Genomic DNA, 22,616 nt, shown 5'->3' with positions numbered 1-22,616 from the left:
AATATATTACTCACAGAACCAACAATTATGGACTTTTCTCATCACTGAAGTGTATATGAATAAAGGCATCTGTTTTTGTTTTCGTTTCTTTTGATACTGAGATGTTGAGATAGAAATGTAATTCTGAATCTGTTCAGCAAAGTAACAAACCTATAAACTCTTTGCCATCATTACATTGAGGCATTCATTAATCTCAAAGGCACATTCTTTTTTTTCATGAAACAATTAAACTGAAAGTGGGAGGGGTAATAGAAGGAATGAAAAAAAAAATGTACACCAAAAGGGCTTGGGGGAGATTAACATTCTTAAAATTTCATCGTTTCAAAGATTGTTCTGTACATTTATACAATCAACCAGGCTCTGAAAAAAAAAAATCCGCACAAGAATATGACAACAACCCCTTTGTGATTTCTCTTAAATGTTGGCTCATTGGCAAATTTACAAAACATATGAAATTTATATAAAGATATGACAATAGTGAATAGCCAACACAGCATGCTCTTTGAAAGCTAAGATTCAAATCAAGTTTTCAGACATAATGCAAAACAGGCTGCAACCAAAATTTGAATTTGGCACAAAACATTCATAGATGAAGAGTATGATCAGGCCAGAAATAACAATATTAAAAATTCATGAAACAATCTTTGCTTGAAAAAACAAAACAAAAACACATATCTTAATTCCAGTCAACTAAGTGTCTGCATAAGACATAACTGATGAAAAAAAACTGTAAAAAGGAATTGATATGACTTAAACTTCAGCAAAACATTAAAAAAGTACAGAAAACAGTCTGGGAAATATTTTAAAAGCACCAAAACAGTGCTACAACAGAAATGACCTCCTTGAAAATGGATGATAGTGAAATAAAACGACATTGAGTGACCACATTCTCACAGCATCTATCTATTCAAGGCAACAGTCGAGGTTCATGTAAATATCTTCCTATTTAACACCTCTTTGTGTAGGAAACATGATTATGGTAGTTTTATCTCCTCATTAGCACCAATAACTAGGAGTATATTCCAAAATCAATTTGTATGAACAGTTTTCTTCCAAGAGATTATCTCCACAAATGAATAACTTAAACTTGATGTCCAGAGACTGAATAATGTCTTCAGGTAACACTAGTATCTTGCAAATATTGGTTCTCAAAATACAGGATGCTTAAAATTCCAACATTAATACTTACTACAGTACTCTATGAGGTCCTAGTCATAAAGTGAATGCCATTTCCGAGTTGCCAATTACGAGCCAGAAGGGTTTTAATGCTGTATTTAAGTATTGTACAACATCAACCCTCTTCTGGCTCTGAAGTGACTGAGTACACAGGTCAGAAGCCAAAAGGACAAAAGGAGGGGACATCTTGAAATATTGTCACTAGGTTGATACACATATCATCATCAAAAAATGCTCACATGCCTTGTCCGTATTTGCCTTTAAAGAAACCCTCACTTGCAAACCAATGAAATATGAATGGATAGACACATTTTTACACAGCAAAATGATTAAACATTCAGCCATCATTGTCATACCCCTGGCACATCTTTCTCTCAAGCTTACTCATATATCGATTCACCCTAATTCCTTGAAGTCATGTTCAAGCACACTCATATCTCGATTCACCCTAATTCCTTGTAGTCACGTCATTTCTCAAATCTGTACCCTCAACTGGAACAAAATGAGCCACTGCTCCGGAGAGGATGATGACCGCGCCTCGAGGCGAGAAAGGTCAAAGGTGACACTGACTGAAAAGAACTAAATCAGAATTGATATTCCTGTCATACTATTGGAATGACTGTTCCACAAAAGGTATGTGCCAAAAACATAAGCTGTACAAAGTGATGAATTCAATAAACAAAAGCTGTCAATATGTTGCACTTGGGATTCACACCATCTCCCCATCCCCTCTCTGACCTATGACCCCTGGGTCACTTTGAACGTGGGTGACCTTCCGGTGGCCAGCAGCCAAAGGGGAGTCTGGAGGGGGGCTCGCAGGAGGGTGTGGGCAGGTGCACTGCAGGATCGGAAAGGGCTGCTGCTGTGCGCTGGTGGAGGGCACGTCCCGGAGACTGAACGGAGTCGCATGTCCATTGCGCATGTCTTTAGACTCCATTTGTCTCTTATTGTGTGCCTCCAGCTCCACCACCGTGAACTCTGCCCCCGTGATGACCTTTGTTTGACCCTGCTCCATGTTGCACGTGCAGATCGATCCTGCGGGGCCGCAAGCGCCGTCGCTGAGCTCCGAATGCACCGAGTCACGTGTTCTTTGGTGGTTGGGGTGCTGAAAGCGAGTGGAATGGGGACAGAAGGGGGAGTTACCGGTGCACTCCGACATGGAAGTGTTCTTAGGCGACTGCGGCTCCACCAGGGGCGCGTCGTAGGACTTGCGGCAGGTGCATATCTCCTTGTTGTCGTGGCAACCGGAGTGGCGGTGGTGCGACTTCGGGGAGCTGCTGGACCGGTGGGACTTTGGCGAGTGTCTGCTGCTGTGGTGGTCCCTGATGCTCCCACTGTGCCCATCCCGAAAGCTGCCCTGACGACTTCCGGGGTTGCTACGATGACTCTTGTGGCTACCAAGTCTCTGATGGCTCTTTGTCTTTGACAGCAATCTTTTGGTGAAAGAGGCCATGACCAATGTCAGACATCAAACCAAACATATGAAGCCAAAAAACAAGCATATCCTCCACAAAAGTAGTATGGCCAAATTTTGCTTACACTTCCACAAAGATATTATTGAAAAAGTTTATACATCTATGTGGCAAATATATACCACAAATGCTCTTCTAAAATATGAATGAGGGATGCATTACCAATACTGACAACCAAGAAGAGCACTCTACTTGGGTTTGAAACTCTGAAAAGACTTCAACCTTCACGATTGAAATAATGATCTGATTTTTTTTTTCACATACTTCGTAAAATGAGATCAATATTAAAGGATAGAGCCAATATATATGTTTTCATTGCTTTTGAACAATACAAAGAAAACAGATGTTCCACAACTGTATTACTGCTGAATTCACTATGGAAAGGGTATAGCATGAAAGTTTTGCCTCGACCTGCATTACAAGATTAAGACTCAAGACGCGGTTTAATTGCAGTGCTTATCTAGTAACTGGTTACTGCAACAAATAAAAAGTAACAATATTTACAGTCAGCTAACAAGGCTGATTAAACTTCCTATTACTCCTCAATGCAAGCAATTTCAAAACCTCCATAAAAATTGCTGCTAAAGTTTTGGGTCATTACCATGAGATGCTACAATCACTGACAATAATTCAGGTGACCCTGTACATACACCCATCTCCACCCTACCATAGCCTCACAAGGTCTAAGTATTTACACAGTTAATCAGCAGTTAATGCAGCTTTTATTGTCGAAAATGCTGGAATTCGAGGATAAAGCAATCTAATCTAATGGCGATAGGCGATATGATTTGAGGAAACTCACTGTTTTCGCACAAGAAAGTACCAGATGACGATTGCCACTAGGACAAGAATCAGACTGGCCGCCGAGGCGGCGACTGAGATCGTGGTCTGGTCATTGGCGTCCTTGCTCTCTTTTCCCCCGTCGCCAGCCGGAGGACTTTTTGTCTGGATGTTGGTCCCTGGAAGCGAGATGAGATGGCAATAAAGGGGGACTTTATTACAGTACAGTTCCACTCAATATTTTCGTTGGGTTTAACAAGTTGCATAAAAATTAAACCAGTAGAATCATAAAAGTTGCATTAATTTTTGACTTGTAAAATAGTAAATCTGTTTATTAGTACGTTTTATATAAAAAATTCCTGTAGATTGATATTATGTTGCAACAGAAGTATGCAAATTATATGTGAATATGAAGTGCCTAAAAAACTTCTCATTGATCTGCACATCAATCCTTATTGACTTTCCCCTTTAAAAAAATAAGATAAATACAAAGAGAAAACCTGTATTCTCTGCATCAAATAATGCTGAACTGAAATAAACTCAGCACAAAGACTTTTAGGGAAAACAATCTTAAATTCTCCATGACACCTGTGTTCATCCTGAAAAGTGACAGCTCTGCCAAGCTTTCTCTTTACTTGAAGGGAGATTGGTAAAAAGATAAAAGAGCTTCACATTAGTTGCACGAATGCAGTGTCAGGTCTCGCACACTCAGTGTAGTGATCTTGAAACAAAGTATTTTGAAAGACACATAGTGCACTGACACCGCATGTCACAAACACAGTAGGCACACTCTTTAATATGGAAAAAAAATCTCTAAATGACTATCTTTATTTGATGTTTCCCCTAATGCAAGAGAACATGGCGTGTCTCCTCTCCGCGCCACGGCAACAGTCATAGGCACTGTCAGTGACCTAGCGGAGTGCATTAAAAGATCACTACCCTCTGAATTGAGCTGTGGAGAAAAGCCCCCTGAAAGCACCAGACTTAGTTTACATTATCTTGTTATCATGGAGGCAACACTATCCCTTGGCCATTAACTGTCGATGCTGGCTGCACGGTCTTTAGACTCCACATAAATACTTTGCAATCATAAGCCTCCACAACATTTCTCCCAAAACAGCAGCTACAACAAAATTCATGCATCATACTTTTGTTACATGAATGTTTGCCCATGTGCAGGAGGCAAACTTACCCTTCAAGAAAATGTGACTCAAGAATAAGCATACCCCTTGAAATTCTGTCCAAATTCAAAATATATATTTGAACAGATTTGCTGACAAAAATTGATTTAATTTTTCTCAAGAAAAGCAGTTTTTTCTCTTTCTCCAGAAATAGATGACACTTATGTGGGTGTATAATTTGCCTTCTACTGTGGATGTTCTACATAAATGCAAAGGACTGAGAATTTATCACATCTGCTGCATAATTCAAAGATCTTCTAGAGATCATTGTCCTAGCAGTGAAGAGGTAAGCAAGCTATTTCCTCTGACTCAGGAGTACTTTTAAACTTGCTTGAGGAATATAAAACACATTAGATTTCCTCTTAAGCCCAAGAAATGCTTTCACACGGTTCCATTAAATGCTGTCTTGTTGCATACTGCAAAAAGCACTTTTCCAGGAAAAAAGTCTGATTGAAATTAGCTGACATCTTCTGTTTTAAAAAGGTAGAATACTTTGAGGAAAATGCTGAAGCATACAAAAAAAATACATATTTTTTCTATCTTTGTAACTAAAATTTTCACACTCATTTGATGAGAATTTGTGGTGCTAGGATTACAAACCCGTCCTGCGGAATTATACAAATATTCCTAAACCTACTTGAGCGTAAAAATGGACATGAGTAGAACATGTTCAAAGGGGAAAAAAAAATCTAAGGCAAATTTCCTTTGCCAGTGAGCCATGTATCTGATAAAAATGGGCAGAAATTCAATGAATTGCAACATATTCAATTATGCGAAGACTATGTTCTTCCAGTGCCGTGGCTAGGATTACAAACCTAGCTTGCTGACTTATAAATAATATATTGCCAAGCCAGCTAGAGCTTAAAAATGAACATGATGAATAGCATGAAGGAAAGAAAAAGATCTAGGGCAAATTTCCTTTGCCAGCTAGTCATGAATCTGATGAAAATAGACAGAAAGGCAATGAATTGTAACATATCTATTGATGCAAGGAATATATTCTTCCAGTGTGGCAATGCTGACGTCAGAACTGTGCACTGAAGAAGGCTTTAATGTGCTACTTGCAAGTTGTAATATACATTCATAGAACATCTGCAGCTATATCTATGTACATTGGTATGATCATCCTTCAACAATAGGAGAATATGTCTCTCTTGACTCAGATGCAAAAATAGTATACCCAGTAATGGGGTAATAAAATTGGCCCTCTGGTAGAGCAGCATTAACATTGACAAGGCCATCACCCTGATCAGATGGGAATAAATGTTTATGTTTATTGTCATCAGTACTACTTCTACTAAGGATCATGTCATAATCATCATTATCAGCATCGTTTCATACCAGTATACCTACAGATATGTATGAACCCTGTTGTGAATCTGCTGCTGATTTTCAAACGTTGAACACAATCATTTATTCTTTCAGCAAATACCTGACTGAAACAACAGATCTCCCCTTCTGAACCAGTCAAACCAATGAAATGCATTAATTTAACAAGATTATCTGCATCAGTAACACCTCAATTCTCCCAATTACAACTAAGTTGCCAGGGGAATGGATAAAGTATTACAAAATCTTGGTTTTGCATAAAAAGAGAAAAAAAAAAACCCAATACAAAAATATACTGCATATGAAAATCAAGGGTTTCAAATATACAAACAAAACTAAAGCAAATCAATTAATTTCAGATATCAATATTGAAGATGAGTGAAAGCCAGACATAGAGCTCAAATATCCTTCAATTTCAAAAGAGTTAGTGACAGAAATAAATTATGGTATATTTTACTTTGATAGTCTTTTTCCTCCTCCCCCCCCCCCCCCACCCACAGTTCATAAATGTGTGGATATGCTACTTTATACCCAATATGTTCACATCTTTGTCTGAAAGCACTGACATGTTATTTTTGAAAATACAACTGGTTATTTTCTGTTGTCTTGTTATGTATTGCATTCAGATACACATGACACATGGCACCAGAACTGAAAACAAGGAGTAACGATGAAATGAAGAACAAAATATGGACAAATTAGGCCACATACAATCACTCTATGTACATACTGACATTACTTTATAAATGCACATACATGGATCTGCCCTACTTTGGCAAAAGAAAGCAAGTGGAAAAAGCTTGCAACAAATGTACTAATTTAGCAATGTTTTCATCTAAAAACTAAGCATGTTCTTTACACATAGATGCCAAGTAGAAACACAAATTGAGCTGATAAAACAGTTCTATCACAAACAAAGTATTCAACTGATATCAACGTGAATGACAGATATATGTTGCTCATTCATAAAGAATAACACCTATTGATTCCTTTTGCCAATGAAAGAGCATAGACATATAGATACACAAACACACATATTACAAGTAAACATGTCTTATATCTGCATAAGAAAACCCCTTTGCCTTGAATATCAAAAACTTAGGACCATGGGGCTGAAAACTGTTATCATTTGCACATTCAGTTATGCAAGTTGCCATGGTAACCGATTCTGACGGAGCTGGTAACGGAGCAGGAGATATTGTCGAGTCAGCTGTCAAGCAGATCTTATTGGCAAGTCTGTGTCAGTAGGTTGATACACTGCTGTGGATTCTGGTGGATGCTACACAATATAGTCTCCTTCAGTGGTGTGGAAAGACCCAATATCCCTTTTGTTACTTTCCCTCCCACCCCCATCTTATTTTGAACCCATTTTGAGAGTCAGCTTATTGGTGCACAATGTGATTTCTTGCTCCAGAGTCTACTGAAGCTCGTCCCTGTGTGAAATCGTGTCACTTCAGCTTCACTTTTGTGAGTCCTGAAAGGGGGGAAAAACATCCTCCTTTGGCAGACTAAGGCTATTACGCATCTCCATGGAAACAATAACAACAACGGGCTACACCGTTCCTAAAATTGCCATCATGTTACGTGGGCAAATAATTCACCTCATCTCCAATACTCCATTTCATGTTTCACAATCGCAAACAGAGTGCTGTTGTCGAGACGTCTGTCTCTTCAATGCTCCGTCTTCGTTCCCTTCGTTTTCACTGCCCTGAAATCAAACTAGGCTTTCAAGGTGATGCTCAATGGAGCAGAAGCTATTGATCACGGAGGTGAAACATGCGAGCCAGCTATCAAACCCGTGTCCCCGCAGAACTGAACAAAAATAGTGCTGCTATTCAGAATTTCAGACGCTAAATCGGCTGAATTCTGAGCTCATTGCATCATGCTCAGACCTTGAGATACATACAGCATTTCCTTTGGTTCACTGGTCATGGCAAATAGAGGTGGAGTAAGAAAAAGAGATAAAGTAACAGATAGATAGAGAGAGAGAGAGAGAGAGAGAGAGAGAGAGAGAGAGAGAGAAAAGTAATATGTTCTATGATGCTTGAGAAATACAGTGGAAAAGGAGTGAAGTACATGAAGCAAACACATGTTCCTAAGACCAAAAAATAATCATGCAAAACGAGACAAGCTCCACTTTCTTTATCTCTTACAATAAATTTTTGCATTCATGAATAGTCCTTGTGTGAAAGTGTAACTGTGTGTGTACGTGTAAGTGGATGTATATTTGTATGTCTGTGCCTACGCGTATCTTCTGTGCCATCAGCATATTTCTATTTTTGAATCCCATCACAATTTTCTGGAAGAGAAGCCGAAATGGAGACACCGTGAATTATGGGAGCCAATGGTCCTCTGAGGTATAATTTTTCTTGTTACCATTCTTTTCAAGATCCATCAATTTTTGTCATTCCCCTGATGATTATTAGGCTGAAATGCGTCCCCTGAATCCACTGTAATCCATTAGTTTCAGTCAGCCACACACCCATCTGATTCAGTGCATGCCCTGAAGGGGTGTGGAGCATGAGGAAGACTTGGCATTAGCTACAGGGATTCTCTTAATGCATTCCAGCGAATGGAGATATGTCACCTTTTGGCCCTAAAAAACATGATACACACAAAACACACAAAACACACACACACACACATTCAAACACACACACACAAACACACACTCATATGAAACATAAATACAGATATAGAAATACAATATGCGATGGTTGAGGGGCAGAAGGGCATTTGTGGAAACTGTTTGATATCAAATGCATATCTTATAAAAAAAACCCCAAAACTTGTAGCCTTAAAATATAAGTACATATATACCTGGAGTCTGAAGGTTTTTTAATGCAACAAGTTTGATTAGCCCTTCACTTATTTCACTAACAAGATCACATAATACCCTATCTTTTAAACACAAGATATGGTCAACTTAGAGCAATAAGGTCAGCTTTTAAATGCAACAGAAATGCAATTATTATGCAAAAATAATTTTCTTACTATCAGTAAAAATGGGAATATCAAACCTTCATAATAAGTGCAAAATAAACATAACAGTAAAGAAAACTAATGCCAAATGATTAGGACAAATGAAAAGACTTTACTTCTACATGTCATAAATGTCACACAATGTTTATGATAAACAAAGAGGGAAAGAGAGGGGAGGGAGTACATGTAAAAAAAAGAGGAAAATTATGTCATAGAAAGAAAATGACTATTACTCAAAACTAATGTTAATGGTAAGTTCATGACAGTATTTTAGTAGTAGCCACAATAAAACTCATGGGCACACATACTTGAATTGGACTTGAACCAACAAACTTCTGATTGCAAGACAGGCATCATATCTACTAGATCACTGTAAAAGTGGAAATTTTTGCGCATTTTGTGCAATCAAAAACTAGCGCGAAAATAAAAGCATGGGAATATTTTTGCTTGCTATATGTTCCAGTAGTTGATGTCTTGATTCTGCGGAATTAAAAACACGCTAAACTTTTTCTTTATCAGGCCATGCACGAAATATTACCTGCGTGAAAATATCCACTTTTACAGTACTGAGCTTCTGCCTGACAACCATAGATGGTTGTGATCCCTTATGGCAGCGGGTTTTGTGGATTTATTCAAATGAATGATTCTTGCAACGAGTTGTTTTTATTGCAACTGATCAGCAAGTTTGATTTCCTCTGCACATATTTCATTGACAAGCTCATATGATATCTTATTATCAAACACAAGATATGATCAACTGAGTACAAGTGGATGTGACGTCTGTCTGGCATTCAGAAGTTTGTTGGTTTGAGAGGTGGTTTGAGTCCAATCTGAGTATGTGAGCCCATGATTTTTATCATGGCTCCTATTAAAAATCAAAGTGTTTATTTACATTGATAAAGGGCAATTCATCAATCGCATGCAATAAAAACAATGACGCAGGAATTGTTAATTTGAGTAAGCTCATGATATTTTGATAGGAAGATGGCAGGTACTTGCTTATTGGGTGGGTGGAAAAATAACTCAAAACAAAACATGGTAGCAGAGATGGTGACACAACATTTGCTTCTGCGACATTTGCTCCAGTCTTATTTTCTCCAAGGACTTAGGAAGAACTTAAGAGTTTTAGGTTTAGTTTGATGTGAGGATTAGGATTAGGGATTAGGGTTATGTTTGTGGGTAGACTTTATGTTTGGCTTAGCATTCAGATATTACATGGGAGCAATTGTCGCAGGAGCAAGTGTCACAGAGCCTTCATAAATACGATGGAATAGAGATAAGCAGAGGATTGAATAGGAATTGAGAAATGGGGACGAAAAGTCAAAGTTGTGACAATGTGAGCATCCAGGAATTCCATAAAGGGGAGGCCCCTTTGCAAAATTGAAGGGGGCGCATGTGTCGCCCCTATTTTTTCTGCTTATTTCTTTTGTTTTAGCAAAAATAAATAGAGGGCGTGCGCATGGTGCGCCCCCCCCCCCCCCCCCCCGATCTGCTACCACTGGTGAGTGTGTGTGTGTGTGTGTGTGTGTGTGTGTGTGTGTTTGTATGATTGTGGGGGGGGGGAGAGAAGGGAAAGAGAAGGGGGAGAAAGGGGGGAGAGAAGAGTCAAAGAGGCGATGGAGAATGGCTCCAAGTACTTGATGGTCAGTGGTGTGCCTATAAATGTTGAATCTCCTGCGATGCGAGACGGCTTGGGGCTGAGTGGTTTGTGCACACATGGGTGACTCCAAGAAGGTTTCTGAGAATCTGTGCCCTCGGCACTCTCCGCTTTTCTTTTTTTTTCTCATTCTCAAATCGAGGAAATTACCTACTTGCAAATATTAAACAAAAAACACTCAGCTTATTTCTTCTGCTGCTTGTGTGTGTGTGTGTGTGTGTGTGTGTGTGTGTTTGTTTTTTTATTTTGAGGGGAGTAGGGCATGCAGGCCTAAAACAAAGTCAATATCAAATGGAATATATTTTTCTGGCATGCAAAAACAGAGCGCTATGGAAAGAAAAGACTAAGAGCAATTCCACTTTTTCTCATCCACTTTTCTTTCATTAATTAGTTATCTACCACAGAGGCAAAGGGATTATTTGATTTTCTGTCCTTTTTATTAAAGGGGAGATGAGTTCGGTATGGAAGATAGGAAGCCAAATTGAATGGAATATTAATTTTGCATTGCAGAGATATCTTGAAAGGGAATAGCAAAGAATGTATAAATATCCTCCCTTCACATACTCTTGTATAAAGATATGAAAGCTGGTTACCTGACGCACAGATAAGATTCACTCACTCTTCTTTTTTTTTTCCAGGGTGGTTAGGTAGGTTTGAAATTCAAGAATATAATTGCTTTTTTTCACAAATGCAAAATAAGAAATGTAGAATGGCAAATTTGGTGGATTACAATTGATAAGACATAAATAAAGAAATACATTTATGCCTGTTGCTTTTTCATCAGTTTGCTCTCAACCAGACTGAAGCTTCTCTTTGATGGAAGGGGAATTTTTTTCAGTCTTTATATCCATAGACATACACATACAAATATCAGATATATGGCGTGGAAAGTGGTGTACCTATCAATTTCAGGTTTATCCATGAAACACCAGGTTACGCTGCTTTCTGCAAATGTTGTGCTCAAAACCACAAAGCATGAAACACAGAGTGGGGTTGCCATATCTTCCTGAACAACACCCAGCAAAATCTGAGAGGTCATCAACAAATCACGCATGCGCCTTTATCATAATGACGGTTCATCAATTTCTAATTTCAGAGAGCGCCAAAATGCAATATCTGATTCGAGCAACAAAACGCAAAACAAAACAAAAACAAAAACAAGAAAATCATCGGAACGGCATCCCTCCCGCTCCCGACTCAGAAGTGAAAATCAATTCTCAGCACCTTCACACGCAGTGCCTACTTCAATCAGGAGTATGTTTGTCACAGCGACGCAGGAGAGTTGAGATGCTGACAGGAAAAGATGAATGACAATCTATTTTGAGCTGAACGGTGGGGGGGGGGGGGGGGGGGGGAGGGGAGGGTGAGGGGGGAGTTGGAGGGCAATAAACCTGTGATAAAGATTCATAAACTTGGAGAACTCCTCGAATCTGCGGGATATTTACATGAGATGGCGATCACTGCACGGCAAGGCAATCTTCAAATAGTCATTATTGAGTTACGCATTCAGGACTCCCAACTACAGTGAGCTGTATGTATATCACACATATCTATTTTCATCATGAATTCAAAATATTGCTTGCTTCCTATGAAAAAAAGGAATTATAAGAGCCTGTCTTATATCCCTGCATGCTTTTTACTACTGATGTGGCACTGCTTATTATGAGTCATGTGCATTTATATGTTACAAGGTAGGAAAAGTTCTCATTATGCATTTATTTCAATATACAGTTGAACCTCTCTTATCCGGCCTCCCTTTATCCGGATCTCTCTATTATACGGACGCAATCTCGCCGTGATTTTTTTTCCCTTTTTTTAATAATTACGGGAGGAAAGGGTGATTCCCAACTCCTTGAGAACTCCTACACAAACACACATGAATTACATATTACTTCCAACATGATTAACATACATTACATCAAATTTCCTTCCAAATTGCTTACCTTCAGACATTTTAACATCCCCAAACATCCCCAAATCATCGCAAGAACATTGACAGATTATGCGCTCGAGTCCTCTCATATCGCATTGCCACTTAGGTCCATACACAGCCGTCGATATGACATAGACATGCATTGTTTCGAGTCATTGGCTGAGCAATGAATGATATTGAACACACAAAAATTGTTCACACACAGTACACACACAGAGAGAGGGAGACCATCTCTAACAATGGCGACCTACAGTCGACTTTGCCGAGCCGTGATGATCAAATTTTGAAGCATAGTTTTGTCGACTCGTACTGTTTATTTTCAAGATCTACTTTGATACATTTCTTAATAATTATTTAGGTAAATCATCCCAAGAATTTATAAAAGAAAATGATTTCATTCTTGCAAACACGAACCTCTATTTTGGGGTCTGTTACTGAGTGTAACAATGAAAAGGTTGCAGTATACACATTACTACATGTGGTACTACAATGGGCTACATCAGTACATGTGTATGTATATGTACATGTATAAAGCATTGAGTCTCCCGTATCCGGCCAAATCCCTTATCCGGATGAGCCCCGGTCCCGACTTGTCCGGATATGAGAGGTTCAATTGTATACTATTTGTAGATCTCCTTTTTATTTTTTCGGGGGGAGTGAATGAAATGATTACTGGTAGAGGCTTAAATTCACTTGAATGTTTGAGCAAATTTAACTTAACATCTCATTCAGACTGCCCGGCTAACTAAATTGAAATGTGAAAATCTGTATTTCATAAAAACAGGAACTGACCACACTCATCTGATGGACACATTTTTCAATGACACATGAAAACAAACAAATTAGCAGTAAACTTGAATTTGAGCATATAACATCAGGAAATTGTGAAGGATTGTGAGGAAGTATTTTGACTGTGACTTTTCTTTTGATATTATAAGAAAAACAAAATCAGAATGTACTTATACATCATACCAATCTCCTTATCCTTCAAGTTTTTCGACTATATGCAAGAAATACTTAATGCACAAGAACAGAGGCTGTGATTGTGGAGTAGATTAATCGTTGATGATACACAGTTCTTTTCTTGTGATGCCTTCTTTTTCTTCTCTTCCTTTTTTTTAGGGGAGGGGGGAGTAGAAAAAGGAAAATCATTGTGAACAATATTTCAGCACTCCTGGGCCCCGTCTTATAAAGACTTGTGATTGATTTAAATCAATCACAACTTTAAGATTGAATGCAAATCCATCTTATAAAAAAGTTATGATTGAAATTAAGACGGAGAACTGCAATCAATCAATTACAAGTTGCCATTGATTGCAGCTTTCACGAGATTTGTGATTGATTGATTTCTATCACAAGTTTTATATTTCTATCACAAGTTTTATAAGATAGGGCCCTGATTTCAAGTCCTTAAATTGAAAACCACTCACAGTGGTAAATATTAAAAGTTGTACAAAAAGAAGAAAATAAATGAACTTCAACAACAACAAAAAATCTTGAAAGATTTGATACACAGATCCCTTTTCAAAATCATGTTTGCAACATCTACCATGTATTACTTGCCTAGGCTCATGTCTAAATACTAGTATCTACAATTGTGTGTTTGTGTGAAGATACATACAGAGACTGGTTGACCAATGGTGAGATATAATGCAACTCCCCATGCTTTCTCTAGCAGAAGGCTGCAGCAATCACATATGGCACAAATGCCAATGAATTCACAGCGCAGAAAACGAATACAATCCTGAATCCTGGCTCACTCTCTCACGCAGTGCCATGCACGAATTCAAGAAACGAGAAAAATGAGAAGGTGGGTGTGAATGTGGGTATCAAATTTAGGCAATATCAAATGATTTCTGGCACTCGGGGATCACTCTGCCCGTGGTGCACTTTCTGGTAGGGCACATAACACAGTCGCATTGTCCCCCCCCCCCCCCCCCCCCCCCCGAAACTTGATCTCTATGATCATATCTGCTTTCGAATGCCAGATGATATGGTGGTCCCAGGCAGGACTCGATTAGGTAGAGTTCTGACAATGACTGTATGCATGGCATCATTGGCCAGTATCTGTTTTTGCAAGATTTGATTGATGTTGCTACATTTCATAGAAAGGTAGTTACAACATTCCTCCTGTTATGAAGTATATCATGGAAGGCGGGGGAGGGCATGGCAGGTTATAAGAAATAACAGGTCAGTGGCACTTACGTGTATGCTCCCCAGGGAGTGGAAAATAAACACATTGCTAGTTGGAAATAATGTATTCAGTGACAGGGGTAATAATAGTAGGTAGACCGTATTGATATTCTTACCAAGTTAGAAATGTGCTATATAAAAAGCCCGCTATTATAATCATTATTATTTTATCACTACTAACTACTACTATGAATATTTATACAAAAGATAACCTACTTGAAAAATCATACAAAATCACAACTTCAGGGCCTGTGATGTAAAGTTTACAAATCTGACTAATTGCTGTCTTTAAAGCCACTAAAAAGCAGGTACGATACCACAAATATTAAAAAAGGAGGGAATATTACGGTAGTTTCTGATCCCTCGTAAATACAAAGCAGCTTAATCCATTGAAGATGAGTCTTGAGTATACTCGGGCAAGTGTCTATGGAAAATGCATGTTGTAGCAAAATCAGCCTGTCCTCAACGGGTTCAATGTAAAATTCTGATAACACTGTAAGCGATTAGAAAATAAAGGCAGCTACTGGTTTCAAAGCCTGTATAGAGTTAGCCTGCAAAGATCCTGAAATTTTAAGGGATATCATTCATCCTACATAAAATGTGAAAGCTTATGTGGGTAACATGAATTCCTGTACAGTGTGTCTCTAAAAAAAGTAAACCCAACTTCAACGGCAAATTTTCAGAAAACTATAAAATATTTACATATTATTTTTTCATGGTTAGATAGTCCAATAAGTCCTCTGTCCAATGATACCACGTCGGTTATGTAACTCTCATGCATGACTGAGCATGATTCAACATAGTGAATGGGTGTGAAACCATCACTGTGGCAAGTTCTGTGATCAGCATACTTTCTCACATTGTACCAGGTGGCTCTTTTTGTTGGAGGCTGTCTGTCGGGGAACTGCACCCGAAAAGCTTCTTGAACTTCCACGAAACTTCTTGTTTCCAGGAGTTTCCAGGAATACTCTCTGCTCAATTGTCAACTGTACCATGTTTGGAAAGCATGTGAAGTGTGCCTGTGTCAGGAACAACCTTTGCTGAAGTTGTTATGCAATCATAAGCCTAACATGTGACAAAAATTTAACTTCAAATATGCCCTGAATGCATGACAATAGCAAGAAATAACTTGCCACAGTGACGATTTCACACCCATTCACTAAGTTGAATCATGTTCAGACATGCATGAGAGTTACATAGCCTACGTGGTATCATTGGATAGAAGACTTATTGGACTATCTAACCATGAAAAAATAATGTGCAAAATATTTTATAGTTTTCTGAAAATTTGCTGTTGAAGTTGGGTTTACTTTTTTAGAGACACACTGTATAAAGGGAAATCAACAAAATAGCACTGAGTGTAACATAGAATCTCAAATCTTTGAGGTAATTCCATACCAATGAAGCTCTCTGTAAAGCAATTTGTTTGTGATGTCAATAGCTTGATGTTTGCTTAAGGGGGTATTTTGTTTTCAATATTTCATTTGCTGCAATTTCTAGTTTTACCTTTTAGACATATTTATGTGCTTCTAAGCAAATCATGAATACAGTTCTGATTGACTAAGTGAATGGTAACAGATTTTTGGTTCCTTTTTTGAACCAGCACTGGCTACTATCATGTTCAGTAATTTTTTTCTGAAACAATGAAAATAAAAGTAGCGAAAAACAAAGATAAAAAATTCCCTTGAAATAAAGAAATATAAGTATGCTAAAGCTTACATGAGTCCTTGCTGCCTTTGTCAAAATAGATTGTGCAAGCAAGTTGGCCATCTGGAAAACATCAATTTAAAACATGCAGGTCCTCTTCCTCTGCCGCTAGGGTCTAATTACTTTCTATACATCTGATAGGCATCTACACAGCAGCATGCCGGTCAGTCCCGCCCACAGCAAATGCCGACCTTCTTGCGACTGTCAGTTGTAATTACCGCAGACAAGGCAATGAATGGATGTGTGAAATCAGATGAACGCTCTAGTATGGCAGCCAATGTCACTAATCTAATGTGCAATTACCCGCTATCAGTGATAGCGTAATCAAGACACGGCCTTGCATAGCACTGAAATGATTTATACCGCCAGTTTATCCTTAAGCAGAAATGACACACTTTACATTCATTAGCCTTGCGCAATCCTAACATAATTTGATGGAAATGAGCCTAGATAAGCACAGATTCATGTAAATATGTCAGCTCCTATGAAGTCTTGTCAAATACTTACTTCCAATCTAAAACATTGCAATATCAAAACAGCACAACTTGCACTATACGTGTATATCAATTCCCATTTGAGCTTTCCAGTGAATTGAATTAGATCCTGCAATTTCAATATATCTTTTATCAACACTTAGAACAGTCTTCAAATTGTATTTCAACTTTTGCTTTTGAGCAACAAATTGTTTGATGACTAACAACGTTGTACAGAGGTAAGTGTTAACCAATTACATACAATTGTATCATTTTCATTTGCTCACAATGCAAGCTAAGCACTGCAAAATGATGGCATGAATAACGTACATACCTATCTATGGCCAATCCTGCATGCATACAAGTGCAGCTGCAAGTCCTAATCAAGAATATTAAATGCAATGTGATACATTTCTTTTGGAATCCCAGAAGATCTGTTGAAACAGACAAGAGTTTTACTTGCATGGTATTTCCCCTGTGTACAGTTATCTCAGAATCATTCCTACATTGCATCTTCTCAAATGAGTGAGGTTTGTCATTGTAACATTATGTGAGTGTGTGTGTGTGTGTGTGTGTGTGTGTGTGTGTGTGCATTTTTTTAGGGTGGAAGGTGGACATGTACACACAAAGAAAACCCATCATCTCATGTGGACTACACATTTGAAGTTTTTTTTAATGATGTTGAGATCCTGTTGCTTGTTTGAAGTCATAGTCTCACAGAATTGAATACTAGAGCATTTAGAATTAACTACTGACATAAAATGTACACAGAGCAGTCATAATCTTGACATACGATTTTAATTTTTAGGTGCAAGCAAACAAAGCAATGTCATATTTACACATTCATCTTCCTCCAATGAGTTAATACTCATTCTTCTAAACATTTCTCGTTTGCTTATGAAGCTTCATGGCAAGACACTGAATGAAAGAACTTGAAAAATTCTGTCCGCACCACTGGCTTCTTGTGGGTATACATCCCAAGGGTAATTTGAGATGCTGGTCTTGAGAAGGTTTAATGTACACTAGCGTCTGCCAAAACAGCTCATTTCCTCCAAATCAAGCTACTCTATGCTCTATTAGGCACGTAACACAATGTATTGCCCTGAAATACACACCACCAGAGCACATCTAATGAAGTTTTTTTTTTCTTCCTTCTTATCGGCTAGGATGCATTACATTTCCTTCACAAAATTCGTGTCTTTTCATTTGTCACGGTATCTGTGACAATTTATGATAGCATGAATTCTGCAAAGTAGAACAATGCATGGACAAGTTTCTTAAGTGTCATAACAGGTGGAAGACAGTACTCACTGCAAAGTCATCCAGGGTTTGCAGCCAATCAAATCCTGTCAGGTTTTTTATTTGAGGCAATGGGGTGAGGAATGGGAGTGGGCCCTTGTTGTTTGGAGGGGTGGGGGCACTGGGGTAGTCGATGGGGGCGGGTGGGGGAGGAAATCCCCCTCATGATTTGATAGGATCATGGTGTTATTATAGAAGAAGAGCTATTCTGAAATGCCGAGTAACCTCATAGGCTGCATTTATCTTCTTTCCCCAGTTTGAAATGGCTTTCCGTACCCACTTTCAAAAGTCGTTTCCAAAGCCCTTTACAAATGCCTTCCAAAATAAGTTGCATTCATCAACTCATTGCCAACATAAAACTGGCCTTGTCGCTGCGCAGCTGCATTGCGCCGTTTGACCTGAGGAGAAAAGATCATATATGGCGTGTGCAATACCAAGTCGTTTCAAAATAGCTTTGTGTTTATCTCACTTCTAGAAACATTTTTCTGGCTAAAACCTGTTTTCGAAAGCACAAATTTGTGGTTTTTAAAAAGGCTTTCCGAATCCCATAATCAAAACAGCTTTGCGTTTGTCATCTCTAAAAAAATCCCCGAAAGCCGCTTGGAAAACCTGTTTCTGCAGAAAAAAAAAAAGAGTTGATAAATGCACCCTTAGACATATCTCATTCTGTATGCATTCCCTCACATTCCCCTTCCTGATGGGGACCTAATGAGACACCTATTAACTTATTCTGCTCAGATACATTTATTACTTTATCTTAAGTTGCTTGTTTTGGGCATGAGCTGTTAGCAGATATGTTTTGAACAATTTTTGTCACCTAATGCTGCTCATTTTCATTCTTCTCAGGCACATTCCTGCTTCGCGTTGGATGCTTGTGTTGGACATGAGCTGTTTGTGGATATATTTCTCTCAATTCTTCACTTTAGTTTTTCTTGGTTAAACTATTTCTTTGGGCCAGCAGACTTTATTGGAGTCCTTTGGTTTCAACGTATAGTTTTGAAACAATTTATTTCTCTGCCTACATTGTAAATATCTAAATAACTTGTTTTTCTTTTTCAATAATGGAAGGAATAAATGGACAAGAATAAAAATCAGTCGCAATAGTTGAAAAGATTACTGGTAAATTTGATGATATGTGAAGGAAATGAGAACATGACCATCAGGTTGTTTCTTGCATTATGGCATGGTGTACTTTTAACTCTTTATGTGCCATGGTGGAAACCCCTTGTGTGCCACGTTATTCTGAGACACGAAGGTAGTCATGTTTTGAGAAAGAATTCTGTTTTCCCAATTTCTATAACTTCTACAAATTTCTGTTATGGTGGACACAATAGTGAGCAAAGTTAAAGAGGAATGCCAAACTTTGCTTCGATATAAATTGTATGGCATATTTATTTTCAATTTATCTTTTGGATGACCAGTTGCTACATTACTGTAAAGGCATGACTTTTGCACATAACACCGTGACAGAAACTTCGATATGCACAAATCTAGTTGGGGAACACCGCTTGATAGTCAATCACCACATAGAATGCAAGCCGTATGTGGGAGGAATAAAAGGGAGAGAAATACTTTCATTGTGCTGCGGGATTAGTGATTTATCAATCGGTTTTGGTGGCTTTGTTTGTTGAGCAGAATATGCGAAGTTGGCACGCCATTGACAGAGTCGGATGTGCGAACGTGGCACATAAAGAGTTAAGCAATTTGTATAGTTTACATAAGGTGTGGTTGAAACAGAAAGACAACATATCAAAGATACAAAAAATAAGATAGAAGGCAACCATCTTTTTAAAATTGTCTTTGAGCGCACAATTTACAACTCACAAGCTAATACTTGAGGTAATTTGTAGCCAGCAGAGAAACGGAAAGGTTACAGTGGACTCAATCAAAACGTTTTAATGATTAGTTCATTTCCGATGTTGTTGCTGTTGACATAGATAGAGAGACTGGTTGACCTCAATATCATTTTCATTCAATTTCATAAGAAATGTGATGCTGATGTGAAACCATTTTGTCATAATATACCTTGATGGGGTCTTTCAGTGGAAATGATTACCATACATTGTGACATTGCCATAAAGTGGCAATCATAGCCATTAATTCACATCCAAAGCACTTAAACAGTTTCTTAAAGTGACAGGTCTGCCACTACATTTAGAAAAATAAAAGAGGAAATTCCACTGCTTTTCACGAAGATCTATCTGCTTTTACAATTGCAATCATGCATTCCAATCCCACACCTCACGTTTGCTTGTTCATTTGTCTGCTGCAATACACAGATTTGCATATTCCAGAGCCCAGGTCACTGGCTACACCATGACCTGTTCAAAGGTCATCATTATGCTGATATTCCCCTCAGAAACAAATATCAGCCATCTTCAGGAATTAACCTTTATATTTTATAAGCACTACCTTACATTATTCTAGCCACAGCTTAATTCACAGCAGTCTCCTTGCCAAGGAGCCTGATTGATGGTGTATATGTGTCTTATTCATCTGTACCAATTTTTGAATCAAATAAGAAAAAAAAATGCCCTGATATACAAGATTGATATAACAAAGATACACAATGAGGAATTTGAAACAGTAAATTACACAATATTTGAAATGTACCATGCAACATGCATCTTGGTTTATAACAAGGTAAAGACTACCTATGCTGATCGGGAAGACAATGTTTTGTACTGTGACGTGTCTCAATTACGTCAAATGATGTGGGACTAGGCTCACTCACCTGACGAGGGTGATACAGCCGTTGCCATGGATACGGTAGACATTCTTGACGTGGGTGTCATTTCTGGGAGAGGCACGCTGCGGCTCCGCTGAAAGGAACGATCTGATGGGGGGAAAACAAAATTGGACGGACTGAGGTGAGAAATGGCAGTGACGACATGTTTCACAAGGACTGACCTTCATATCACTCACTGCTAATATATAAACACAGGCTGTACAAAAACAAGAATAGCCATGAAACAAACAACCATCTACCAGGTGTTACTTATGATTCATTAATATGCTATGGTCGGTTCTACATCAGAAAATGCAAAATCAAATCTATTCTCACTAAATTGTTCCCAATCTATGTTGTACCTTGCAAAGAGATGGCCCTTAACGAACATTTACTGTATGAACTTTTGATTTATGTTATGAATGGAATGAATGATATAACATATACATATCTCTCAAAATTATGATGAATAACACTTACATAAAAATGACACATTCCATCTTTTATCATAAAGTAATTTATCCCTTCAATCTCTGTGCATGTGTGCATATCAAGTTAACAACATGAGAAAGCAAAAAAAAAATACTAGTACCACATGTGAGACACAGCAAACTGTATCTCACAGTGGATTAACATTTTGCCAGTTAGCGCTACATTCACATCTTATATATTACACTACATGACTGTTAGTAATTCCTATGTGTTCGACTGGCATTCACAAAAATTTATCATGATTGGGAAAAAATAGTCATTCAATTCTGATAACCACTTAATTATACCATAGTCCTGAGAATCATAGTTTAGTTGTTTGGATGTCAGGAACAGTTTCAAGGGAAAACTGATCGAGGCACAAACTTGGTGATGTTAGTGTAGTAGGTTCATATCTACAGTAGATGCATAAAACTATGTGAGGTAAACACTACACGGGGGGACAAGTTTTATGCCGCGAAGCACCCCAAATTTGTGAAGTGCACTGATTTGCACAAGGTTAGCTCTTGACACACTCACTCAGCGGCAGGCTGACGGTCACGAGCCATCTCAATCGAACAAGTGGAATTCGAGGGGAGAAATTTCAGCGGGGAGCGGTGGGGAGATGAAAAGAAACAAAAAACCCGGCCCCCGCGAAGCCGAGCTACCAGCTCCACATTGAGTGACACGTTGTGTCGGCGTATCATGTGTCCAGTCTTCGCCCCGAGGACACCAGACTCGGGTCAGTGTCTTCGTGGGAAATTCAGCTCCTTCTAAAAAGAGTCTTCTCTCCCTCTATCTCTTCCTATTATATATATATCTCTTCCTATATATATATATATATTTCTCTCTCTTCCTATATATCTCTCTCTGCATGTCTCTCTGTCACTATGTCTTCCTCTTCCTGAATATCTGTTTCTCTGTCATGGCTTCCTTTTCAGTCTGTCTGTCTGTCTGTCTGTTTGTCTGTTTGTGTCTCTTCTGGGCTCTCCATCACTCAGTCTGCCCATCTCTGTCTTGTTGTACCAGTGATCCTTCCTTTCCTCTGTCTGTCTGTTTGTCTGTTAATCTGTTTGTGCATCTTTCCTTTTTTGCACCCCTCTCCTCTTCCCCTCCCCTCCCTCTATCTGTGCTTCTATCTCTGTATCAGTATCTCTCTCTCTGTTATCTGTGACCTTCGTCTGTTTCACTCTCTGTATCGTTTGTCTGCCACTGTCTGTTTTTCGCTCAGAATCTCA

The 22,616-nt window shown here is 38.5% G+C and overlaps 1 protein-coding gene across 1 annotated transcript; it reads right to left on the bottom strand.

Moving 5' to 3' along the window:
* Positions 1 to 1,041: 1,041 nt before the first annotated feature.
* LOC139718606 (uncharacterized) lies at positions 1,042 to 21,947 on the bottom strand. The gene is made up of 5 exons (XM_071630072.1): positions 21,919 to 21,947; positions 20,917 to 21,018; positions 18,543 to 18,580; positions 3,451 to 3,607; positions 1,042 to 2,609 (listed from the first exon to the last, which is right to left on the bottom strand). The coding sequence occupies exons 1-5, from the start codon at positions 21,945 to 21,947 to the stop codon at positions 1,886 to 1,888; spliced, it is 1,050 nt and encodes a 349-aa protein (XP_071486173.1). The 3' UTR covers positions 1,042 to 1,885.
* Positions 21,948 to 22,616: the final 669 nt, after the last annotated feature.

This window comes from Diadema antillarum, unplaced genomic scaffold (assembly GCF_040938485.1).
Source record: "Diadema antillarum isolate AM-2024a unplaced genomic scaffold, OU_Dant_1.0 scf00000097, whole genome shotgun sequence".
Taxonomy (NCBI): Eukaryota; Metazoa; Echinodermata; class Echinoidea; order Diadematoida; family Diadematidae; genus Diadema; species Diadema antillarum.
Note: the sequence above shows the minus strand (reverse complement) of the source record. Positions and strands in the feature narration are given on the sequence as shown.

Bases quoted from the DNA above. Each gene is read 5' to 3' on its own strand.
- LOC139718606 (XM_071630072.1), bottom strand. From the start codon at position 21,947: ATGGCTCGTGACCGTCAGCCTGCCGCTGA. The intron at 21,019-21,918 runs GTGAGTGTGTCA...TCCCCCCATCAG, and splicing joins GACCGTCAGCCTGCCGCTGA to ATCGTTCCTTTCAGCGGAGC. The intron at 2,610-3,450 runs GTGAGTTTCCTC...TTTCACCAAAAG, and splicing joins TACTTTCTTGTGCGAAAACA to ATTGCTGTCAAAGACAAAGA.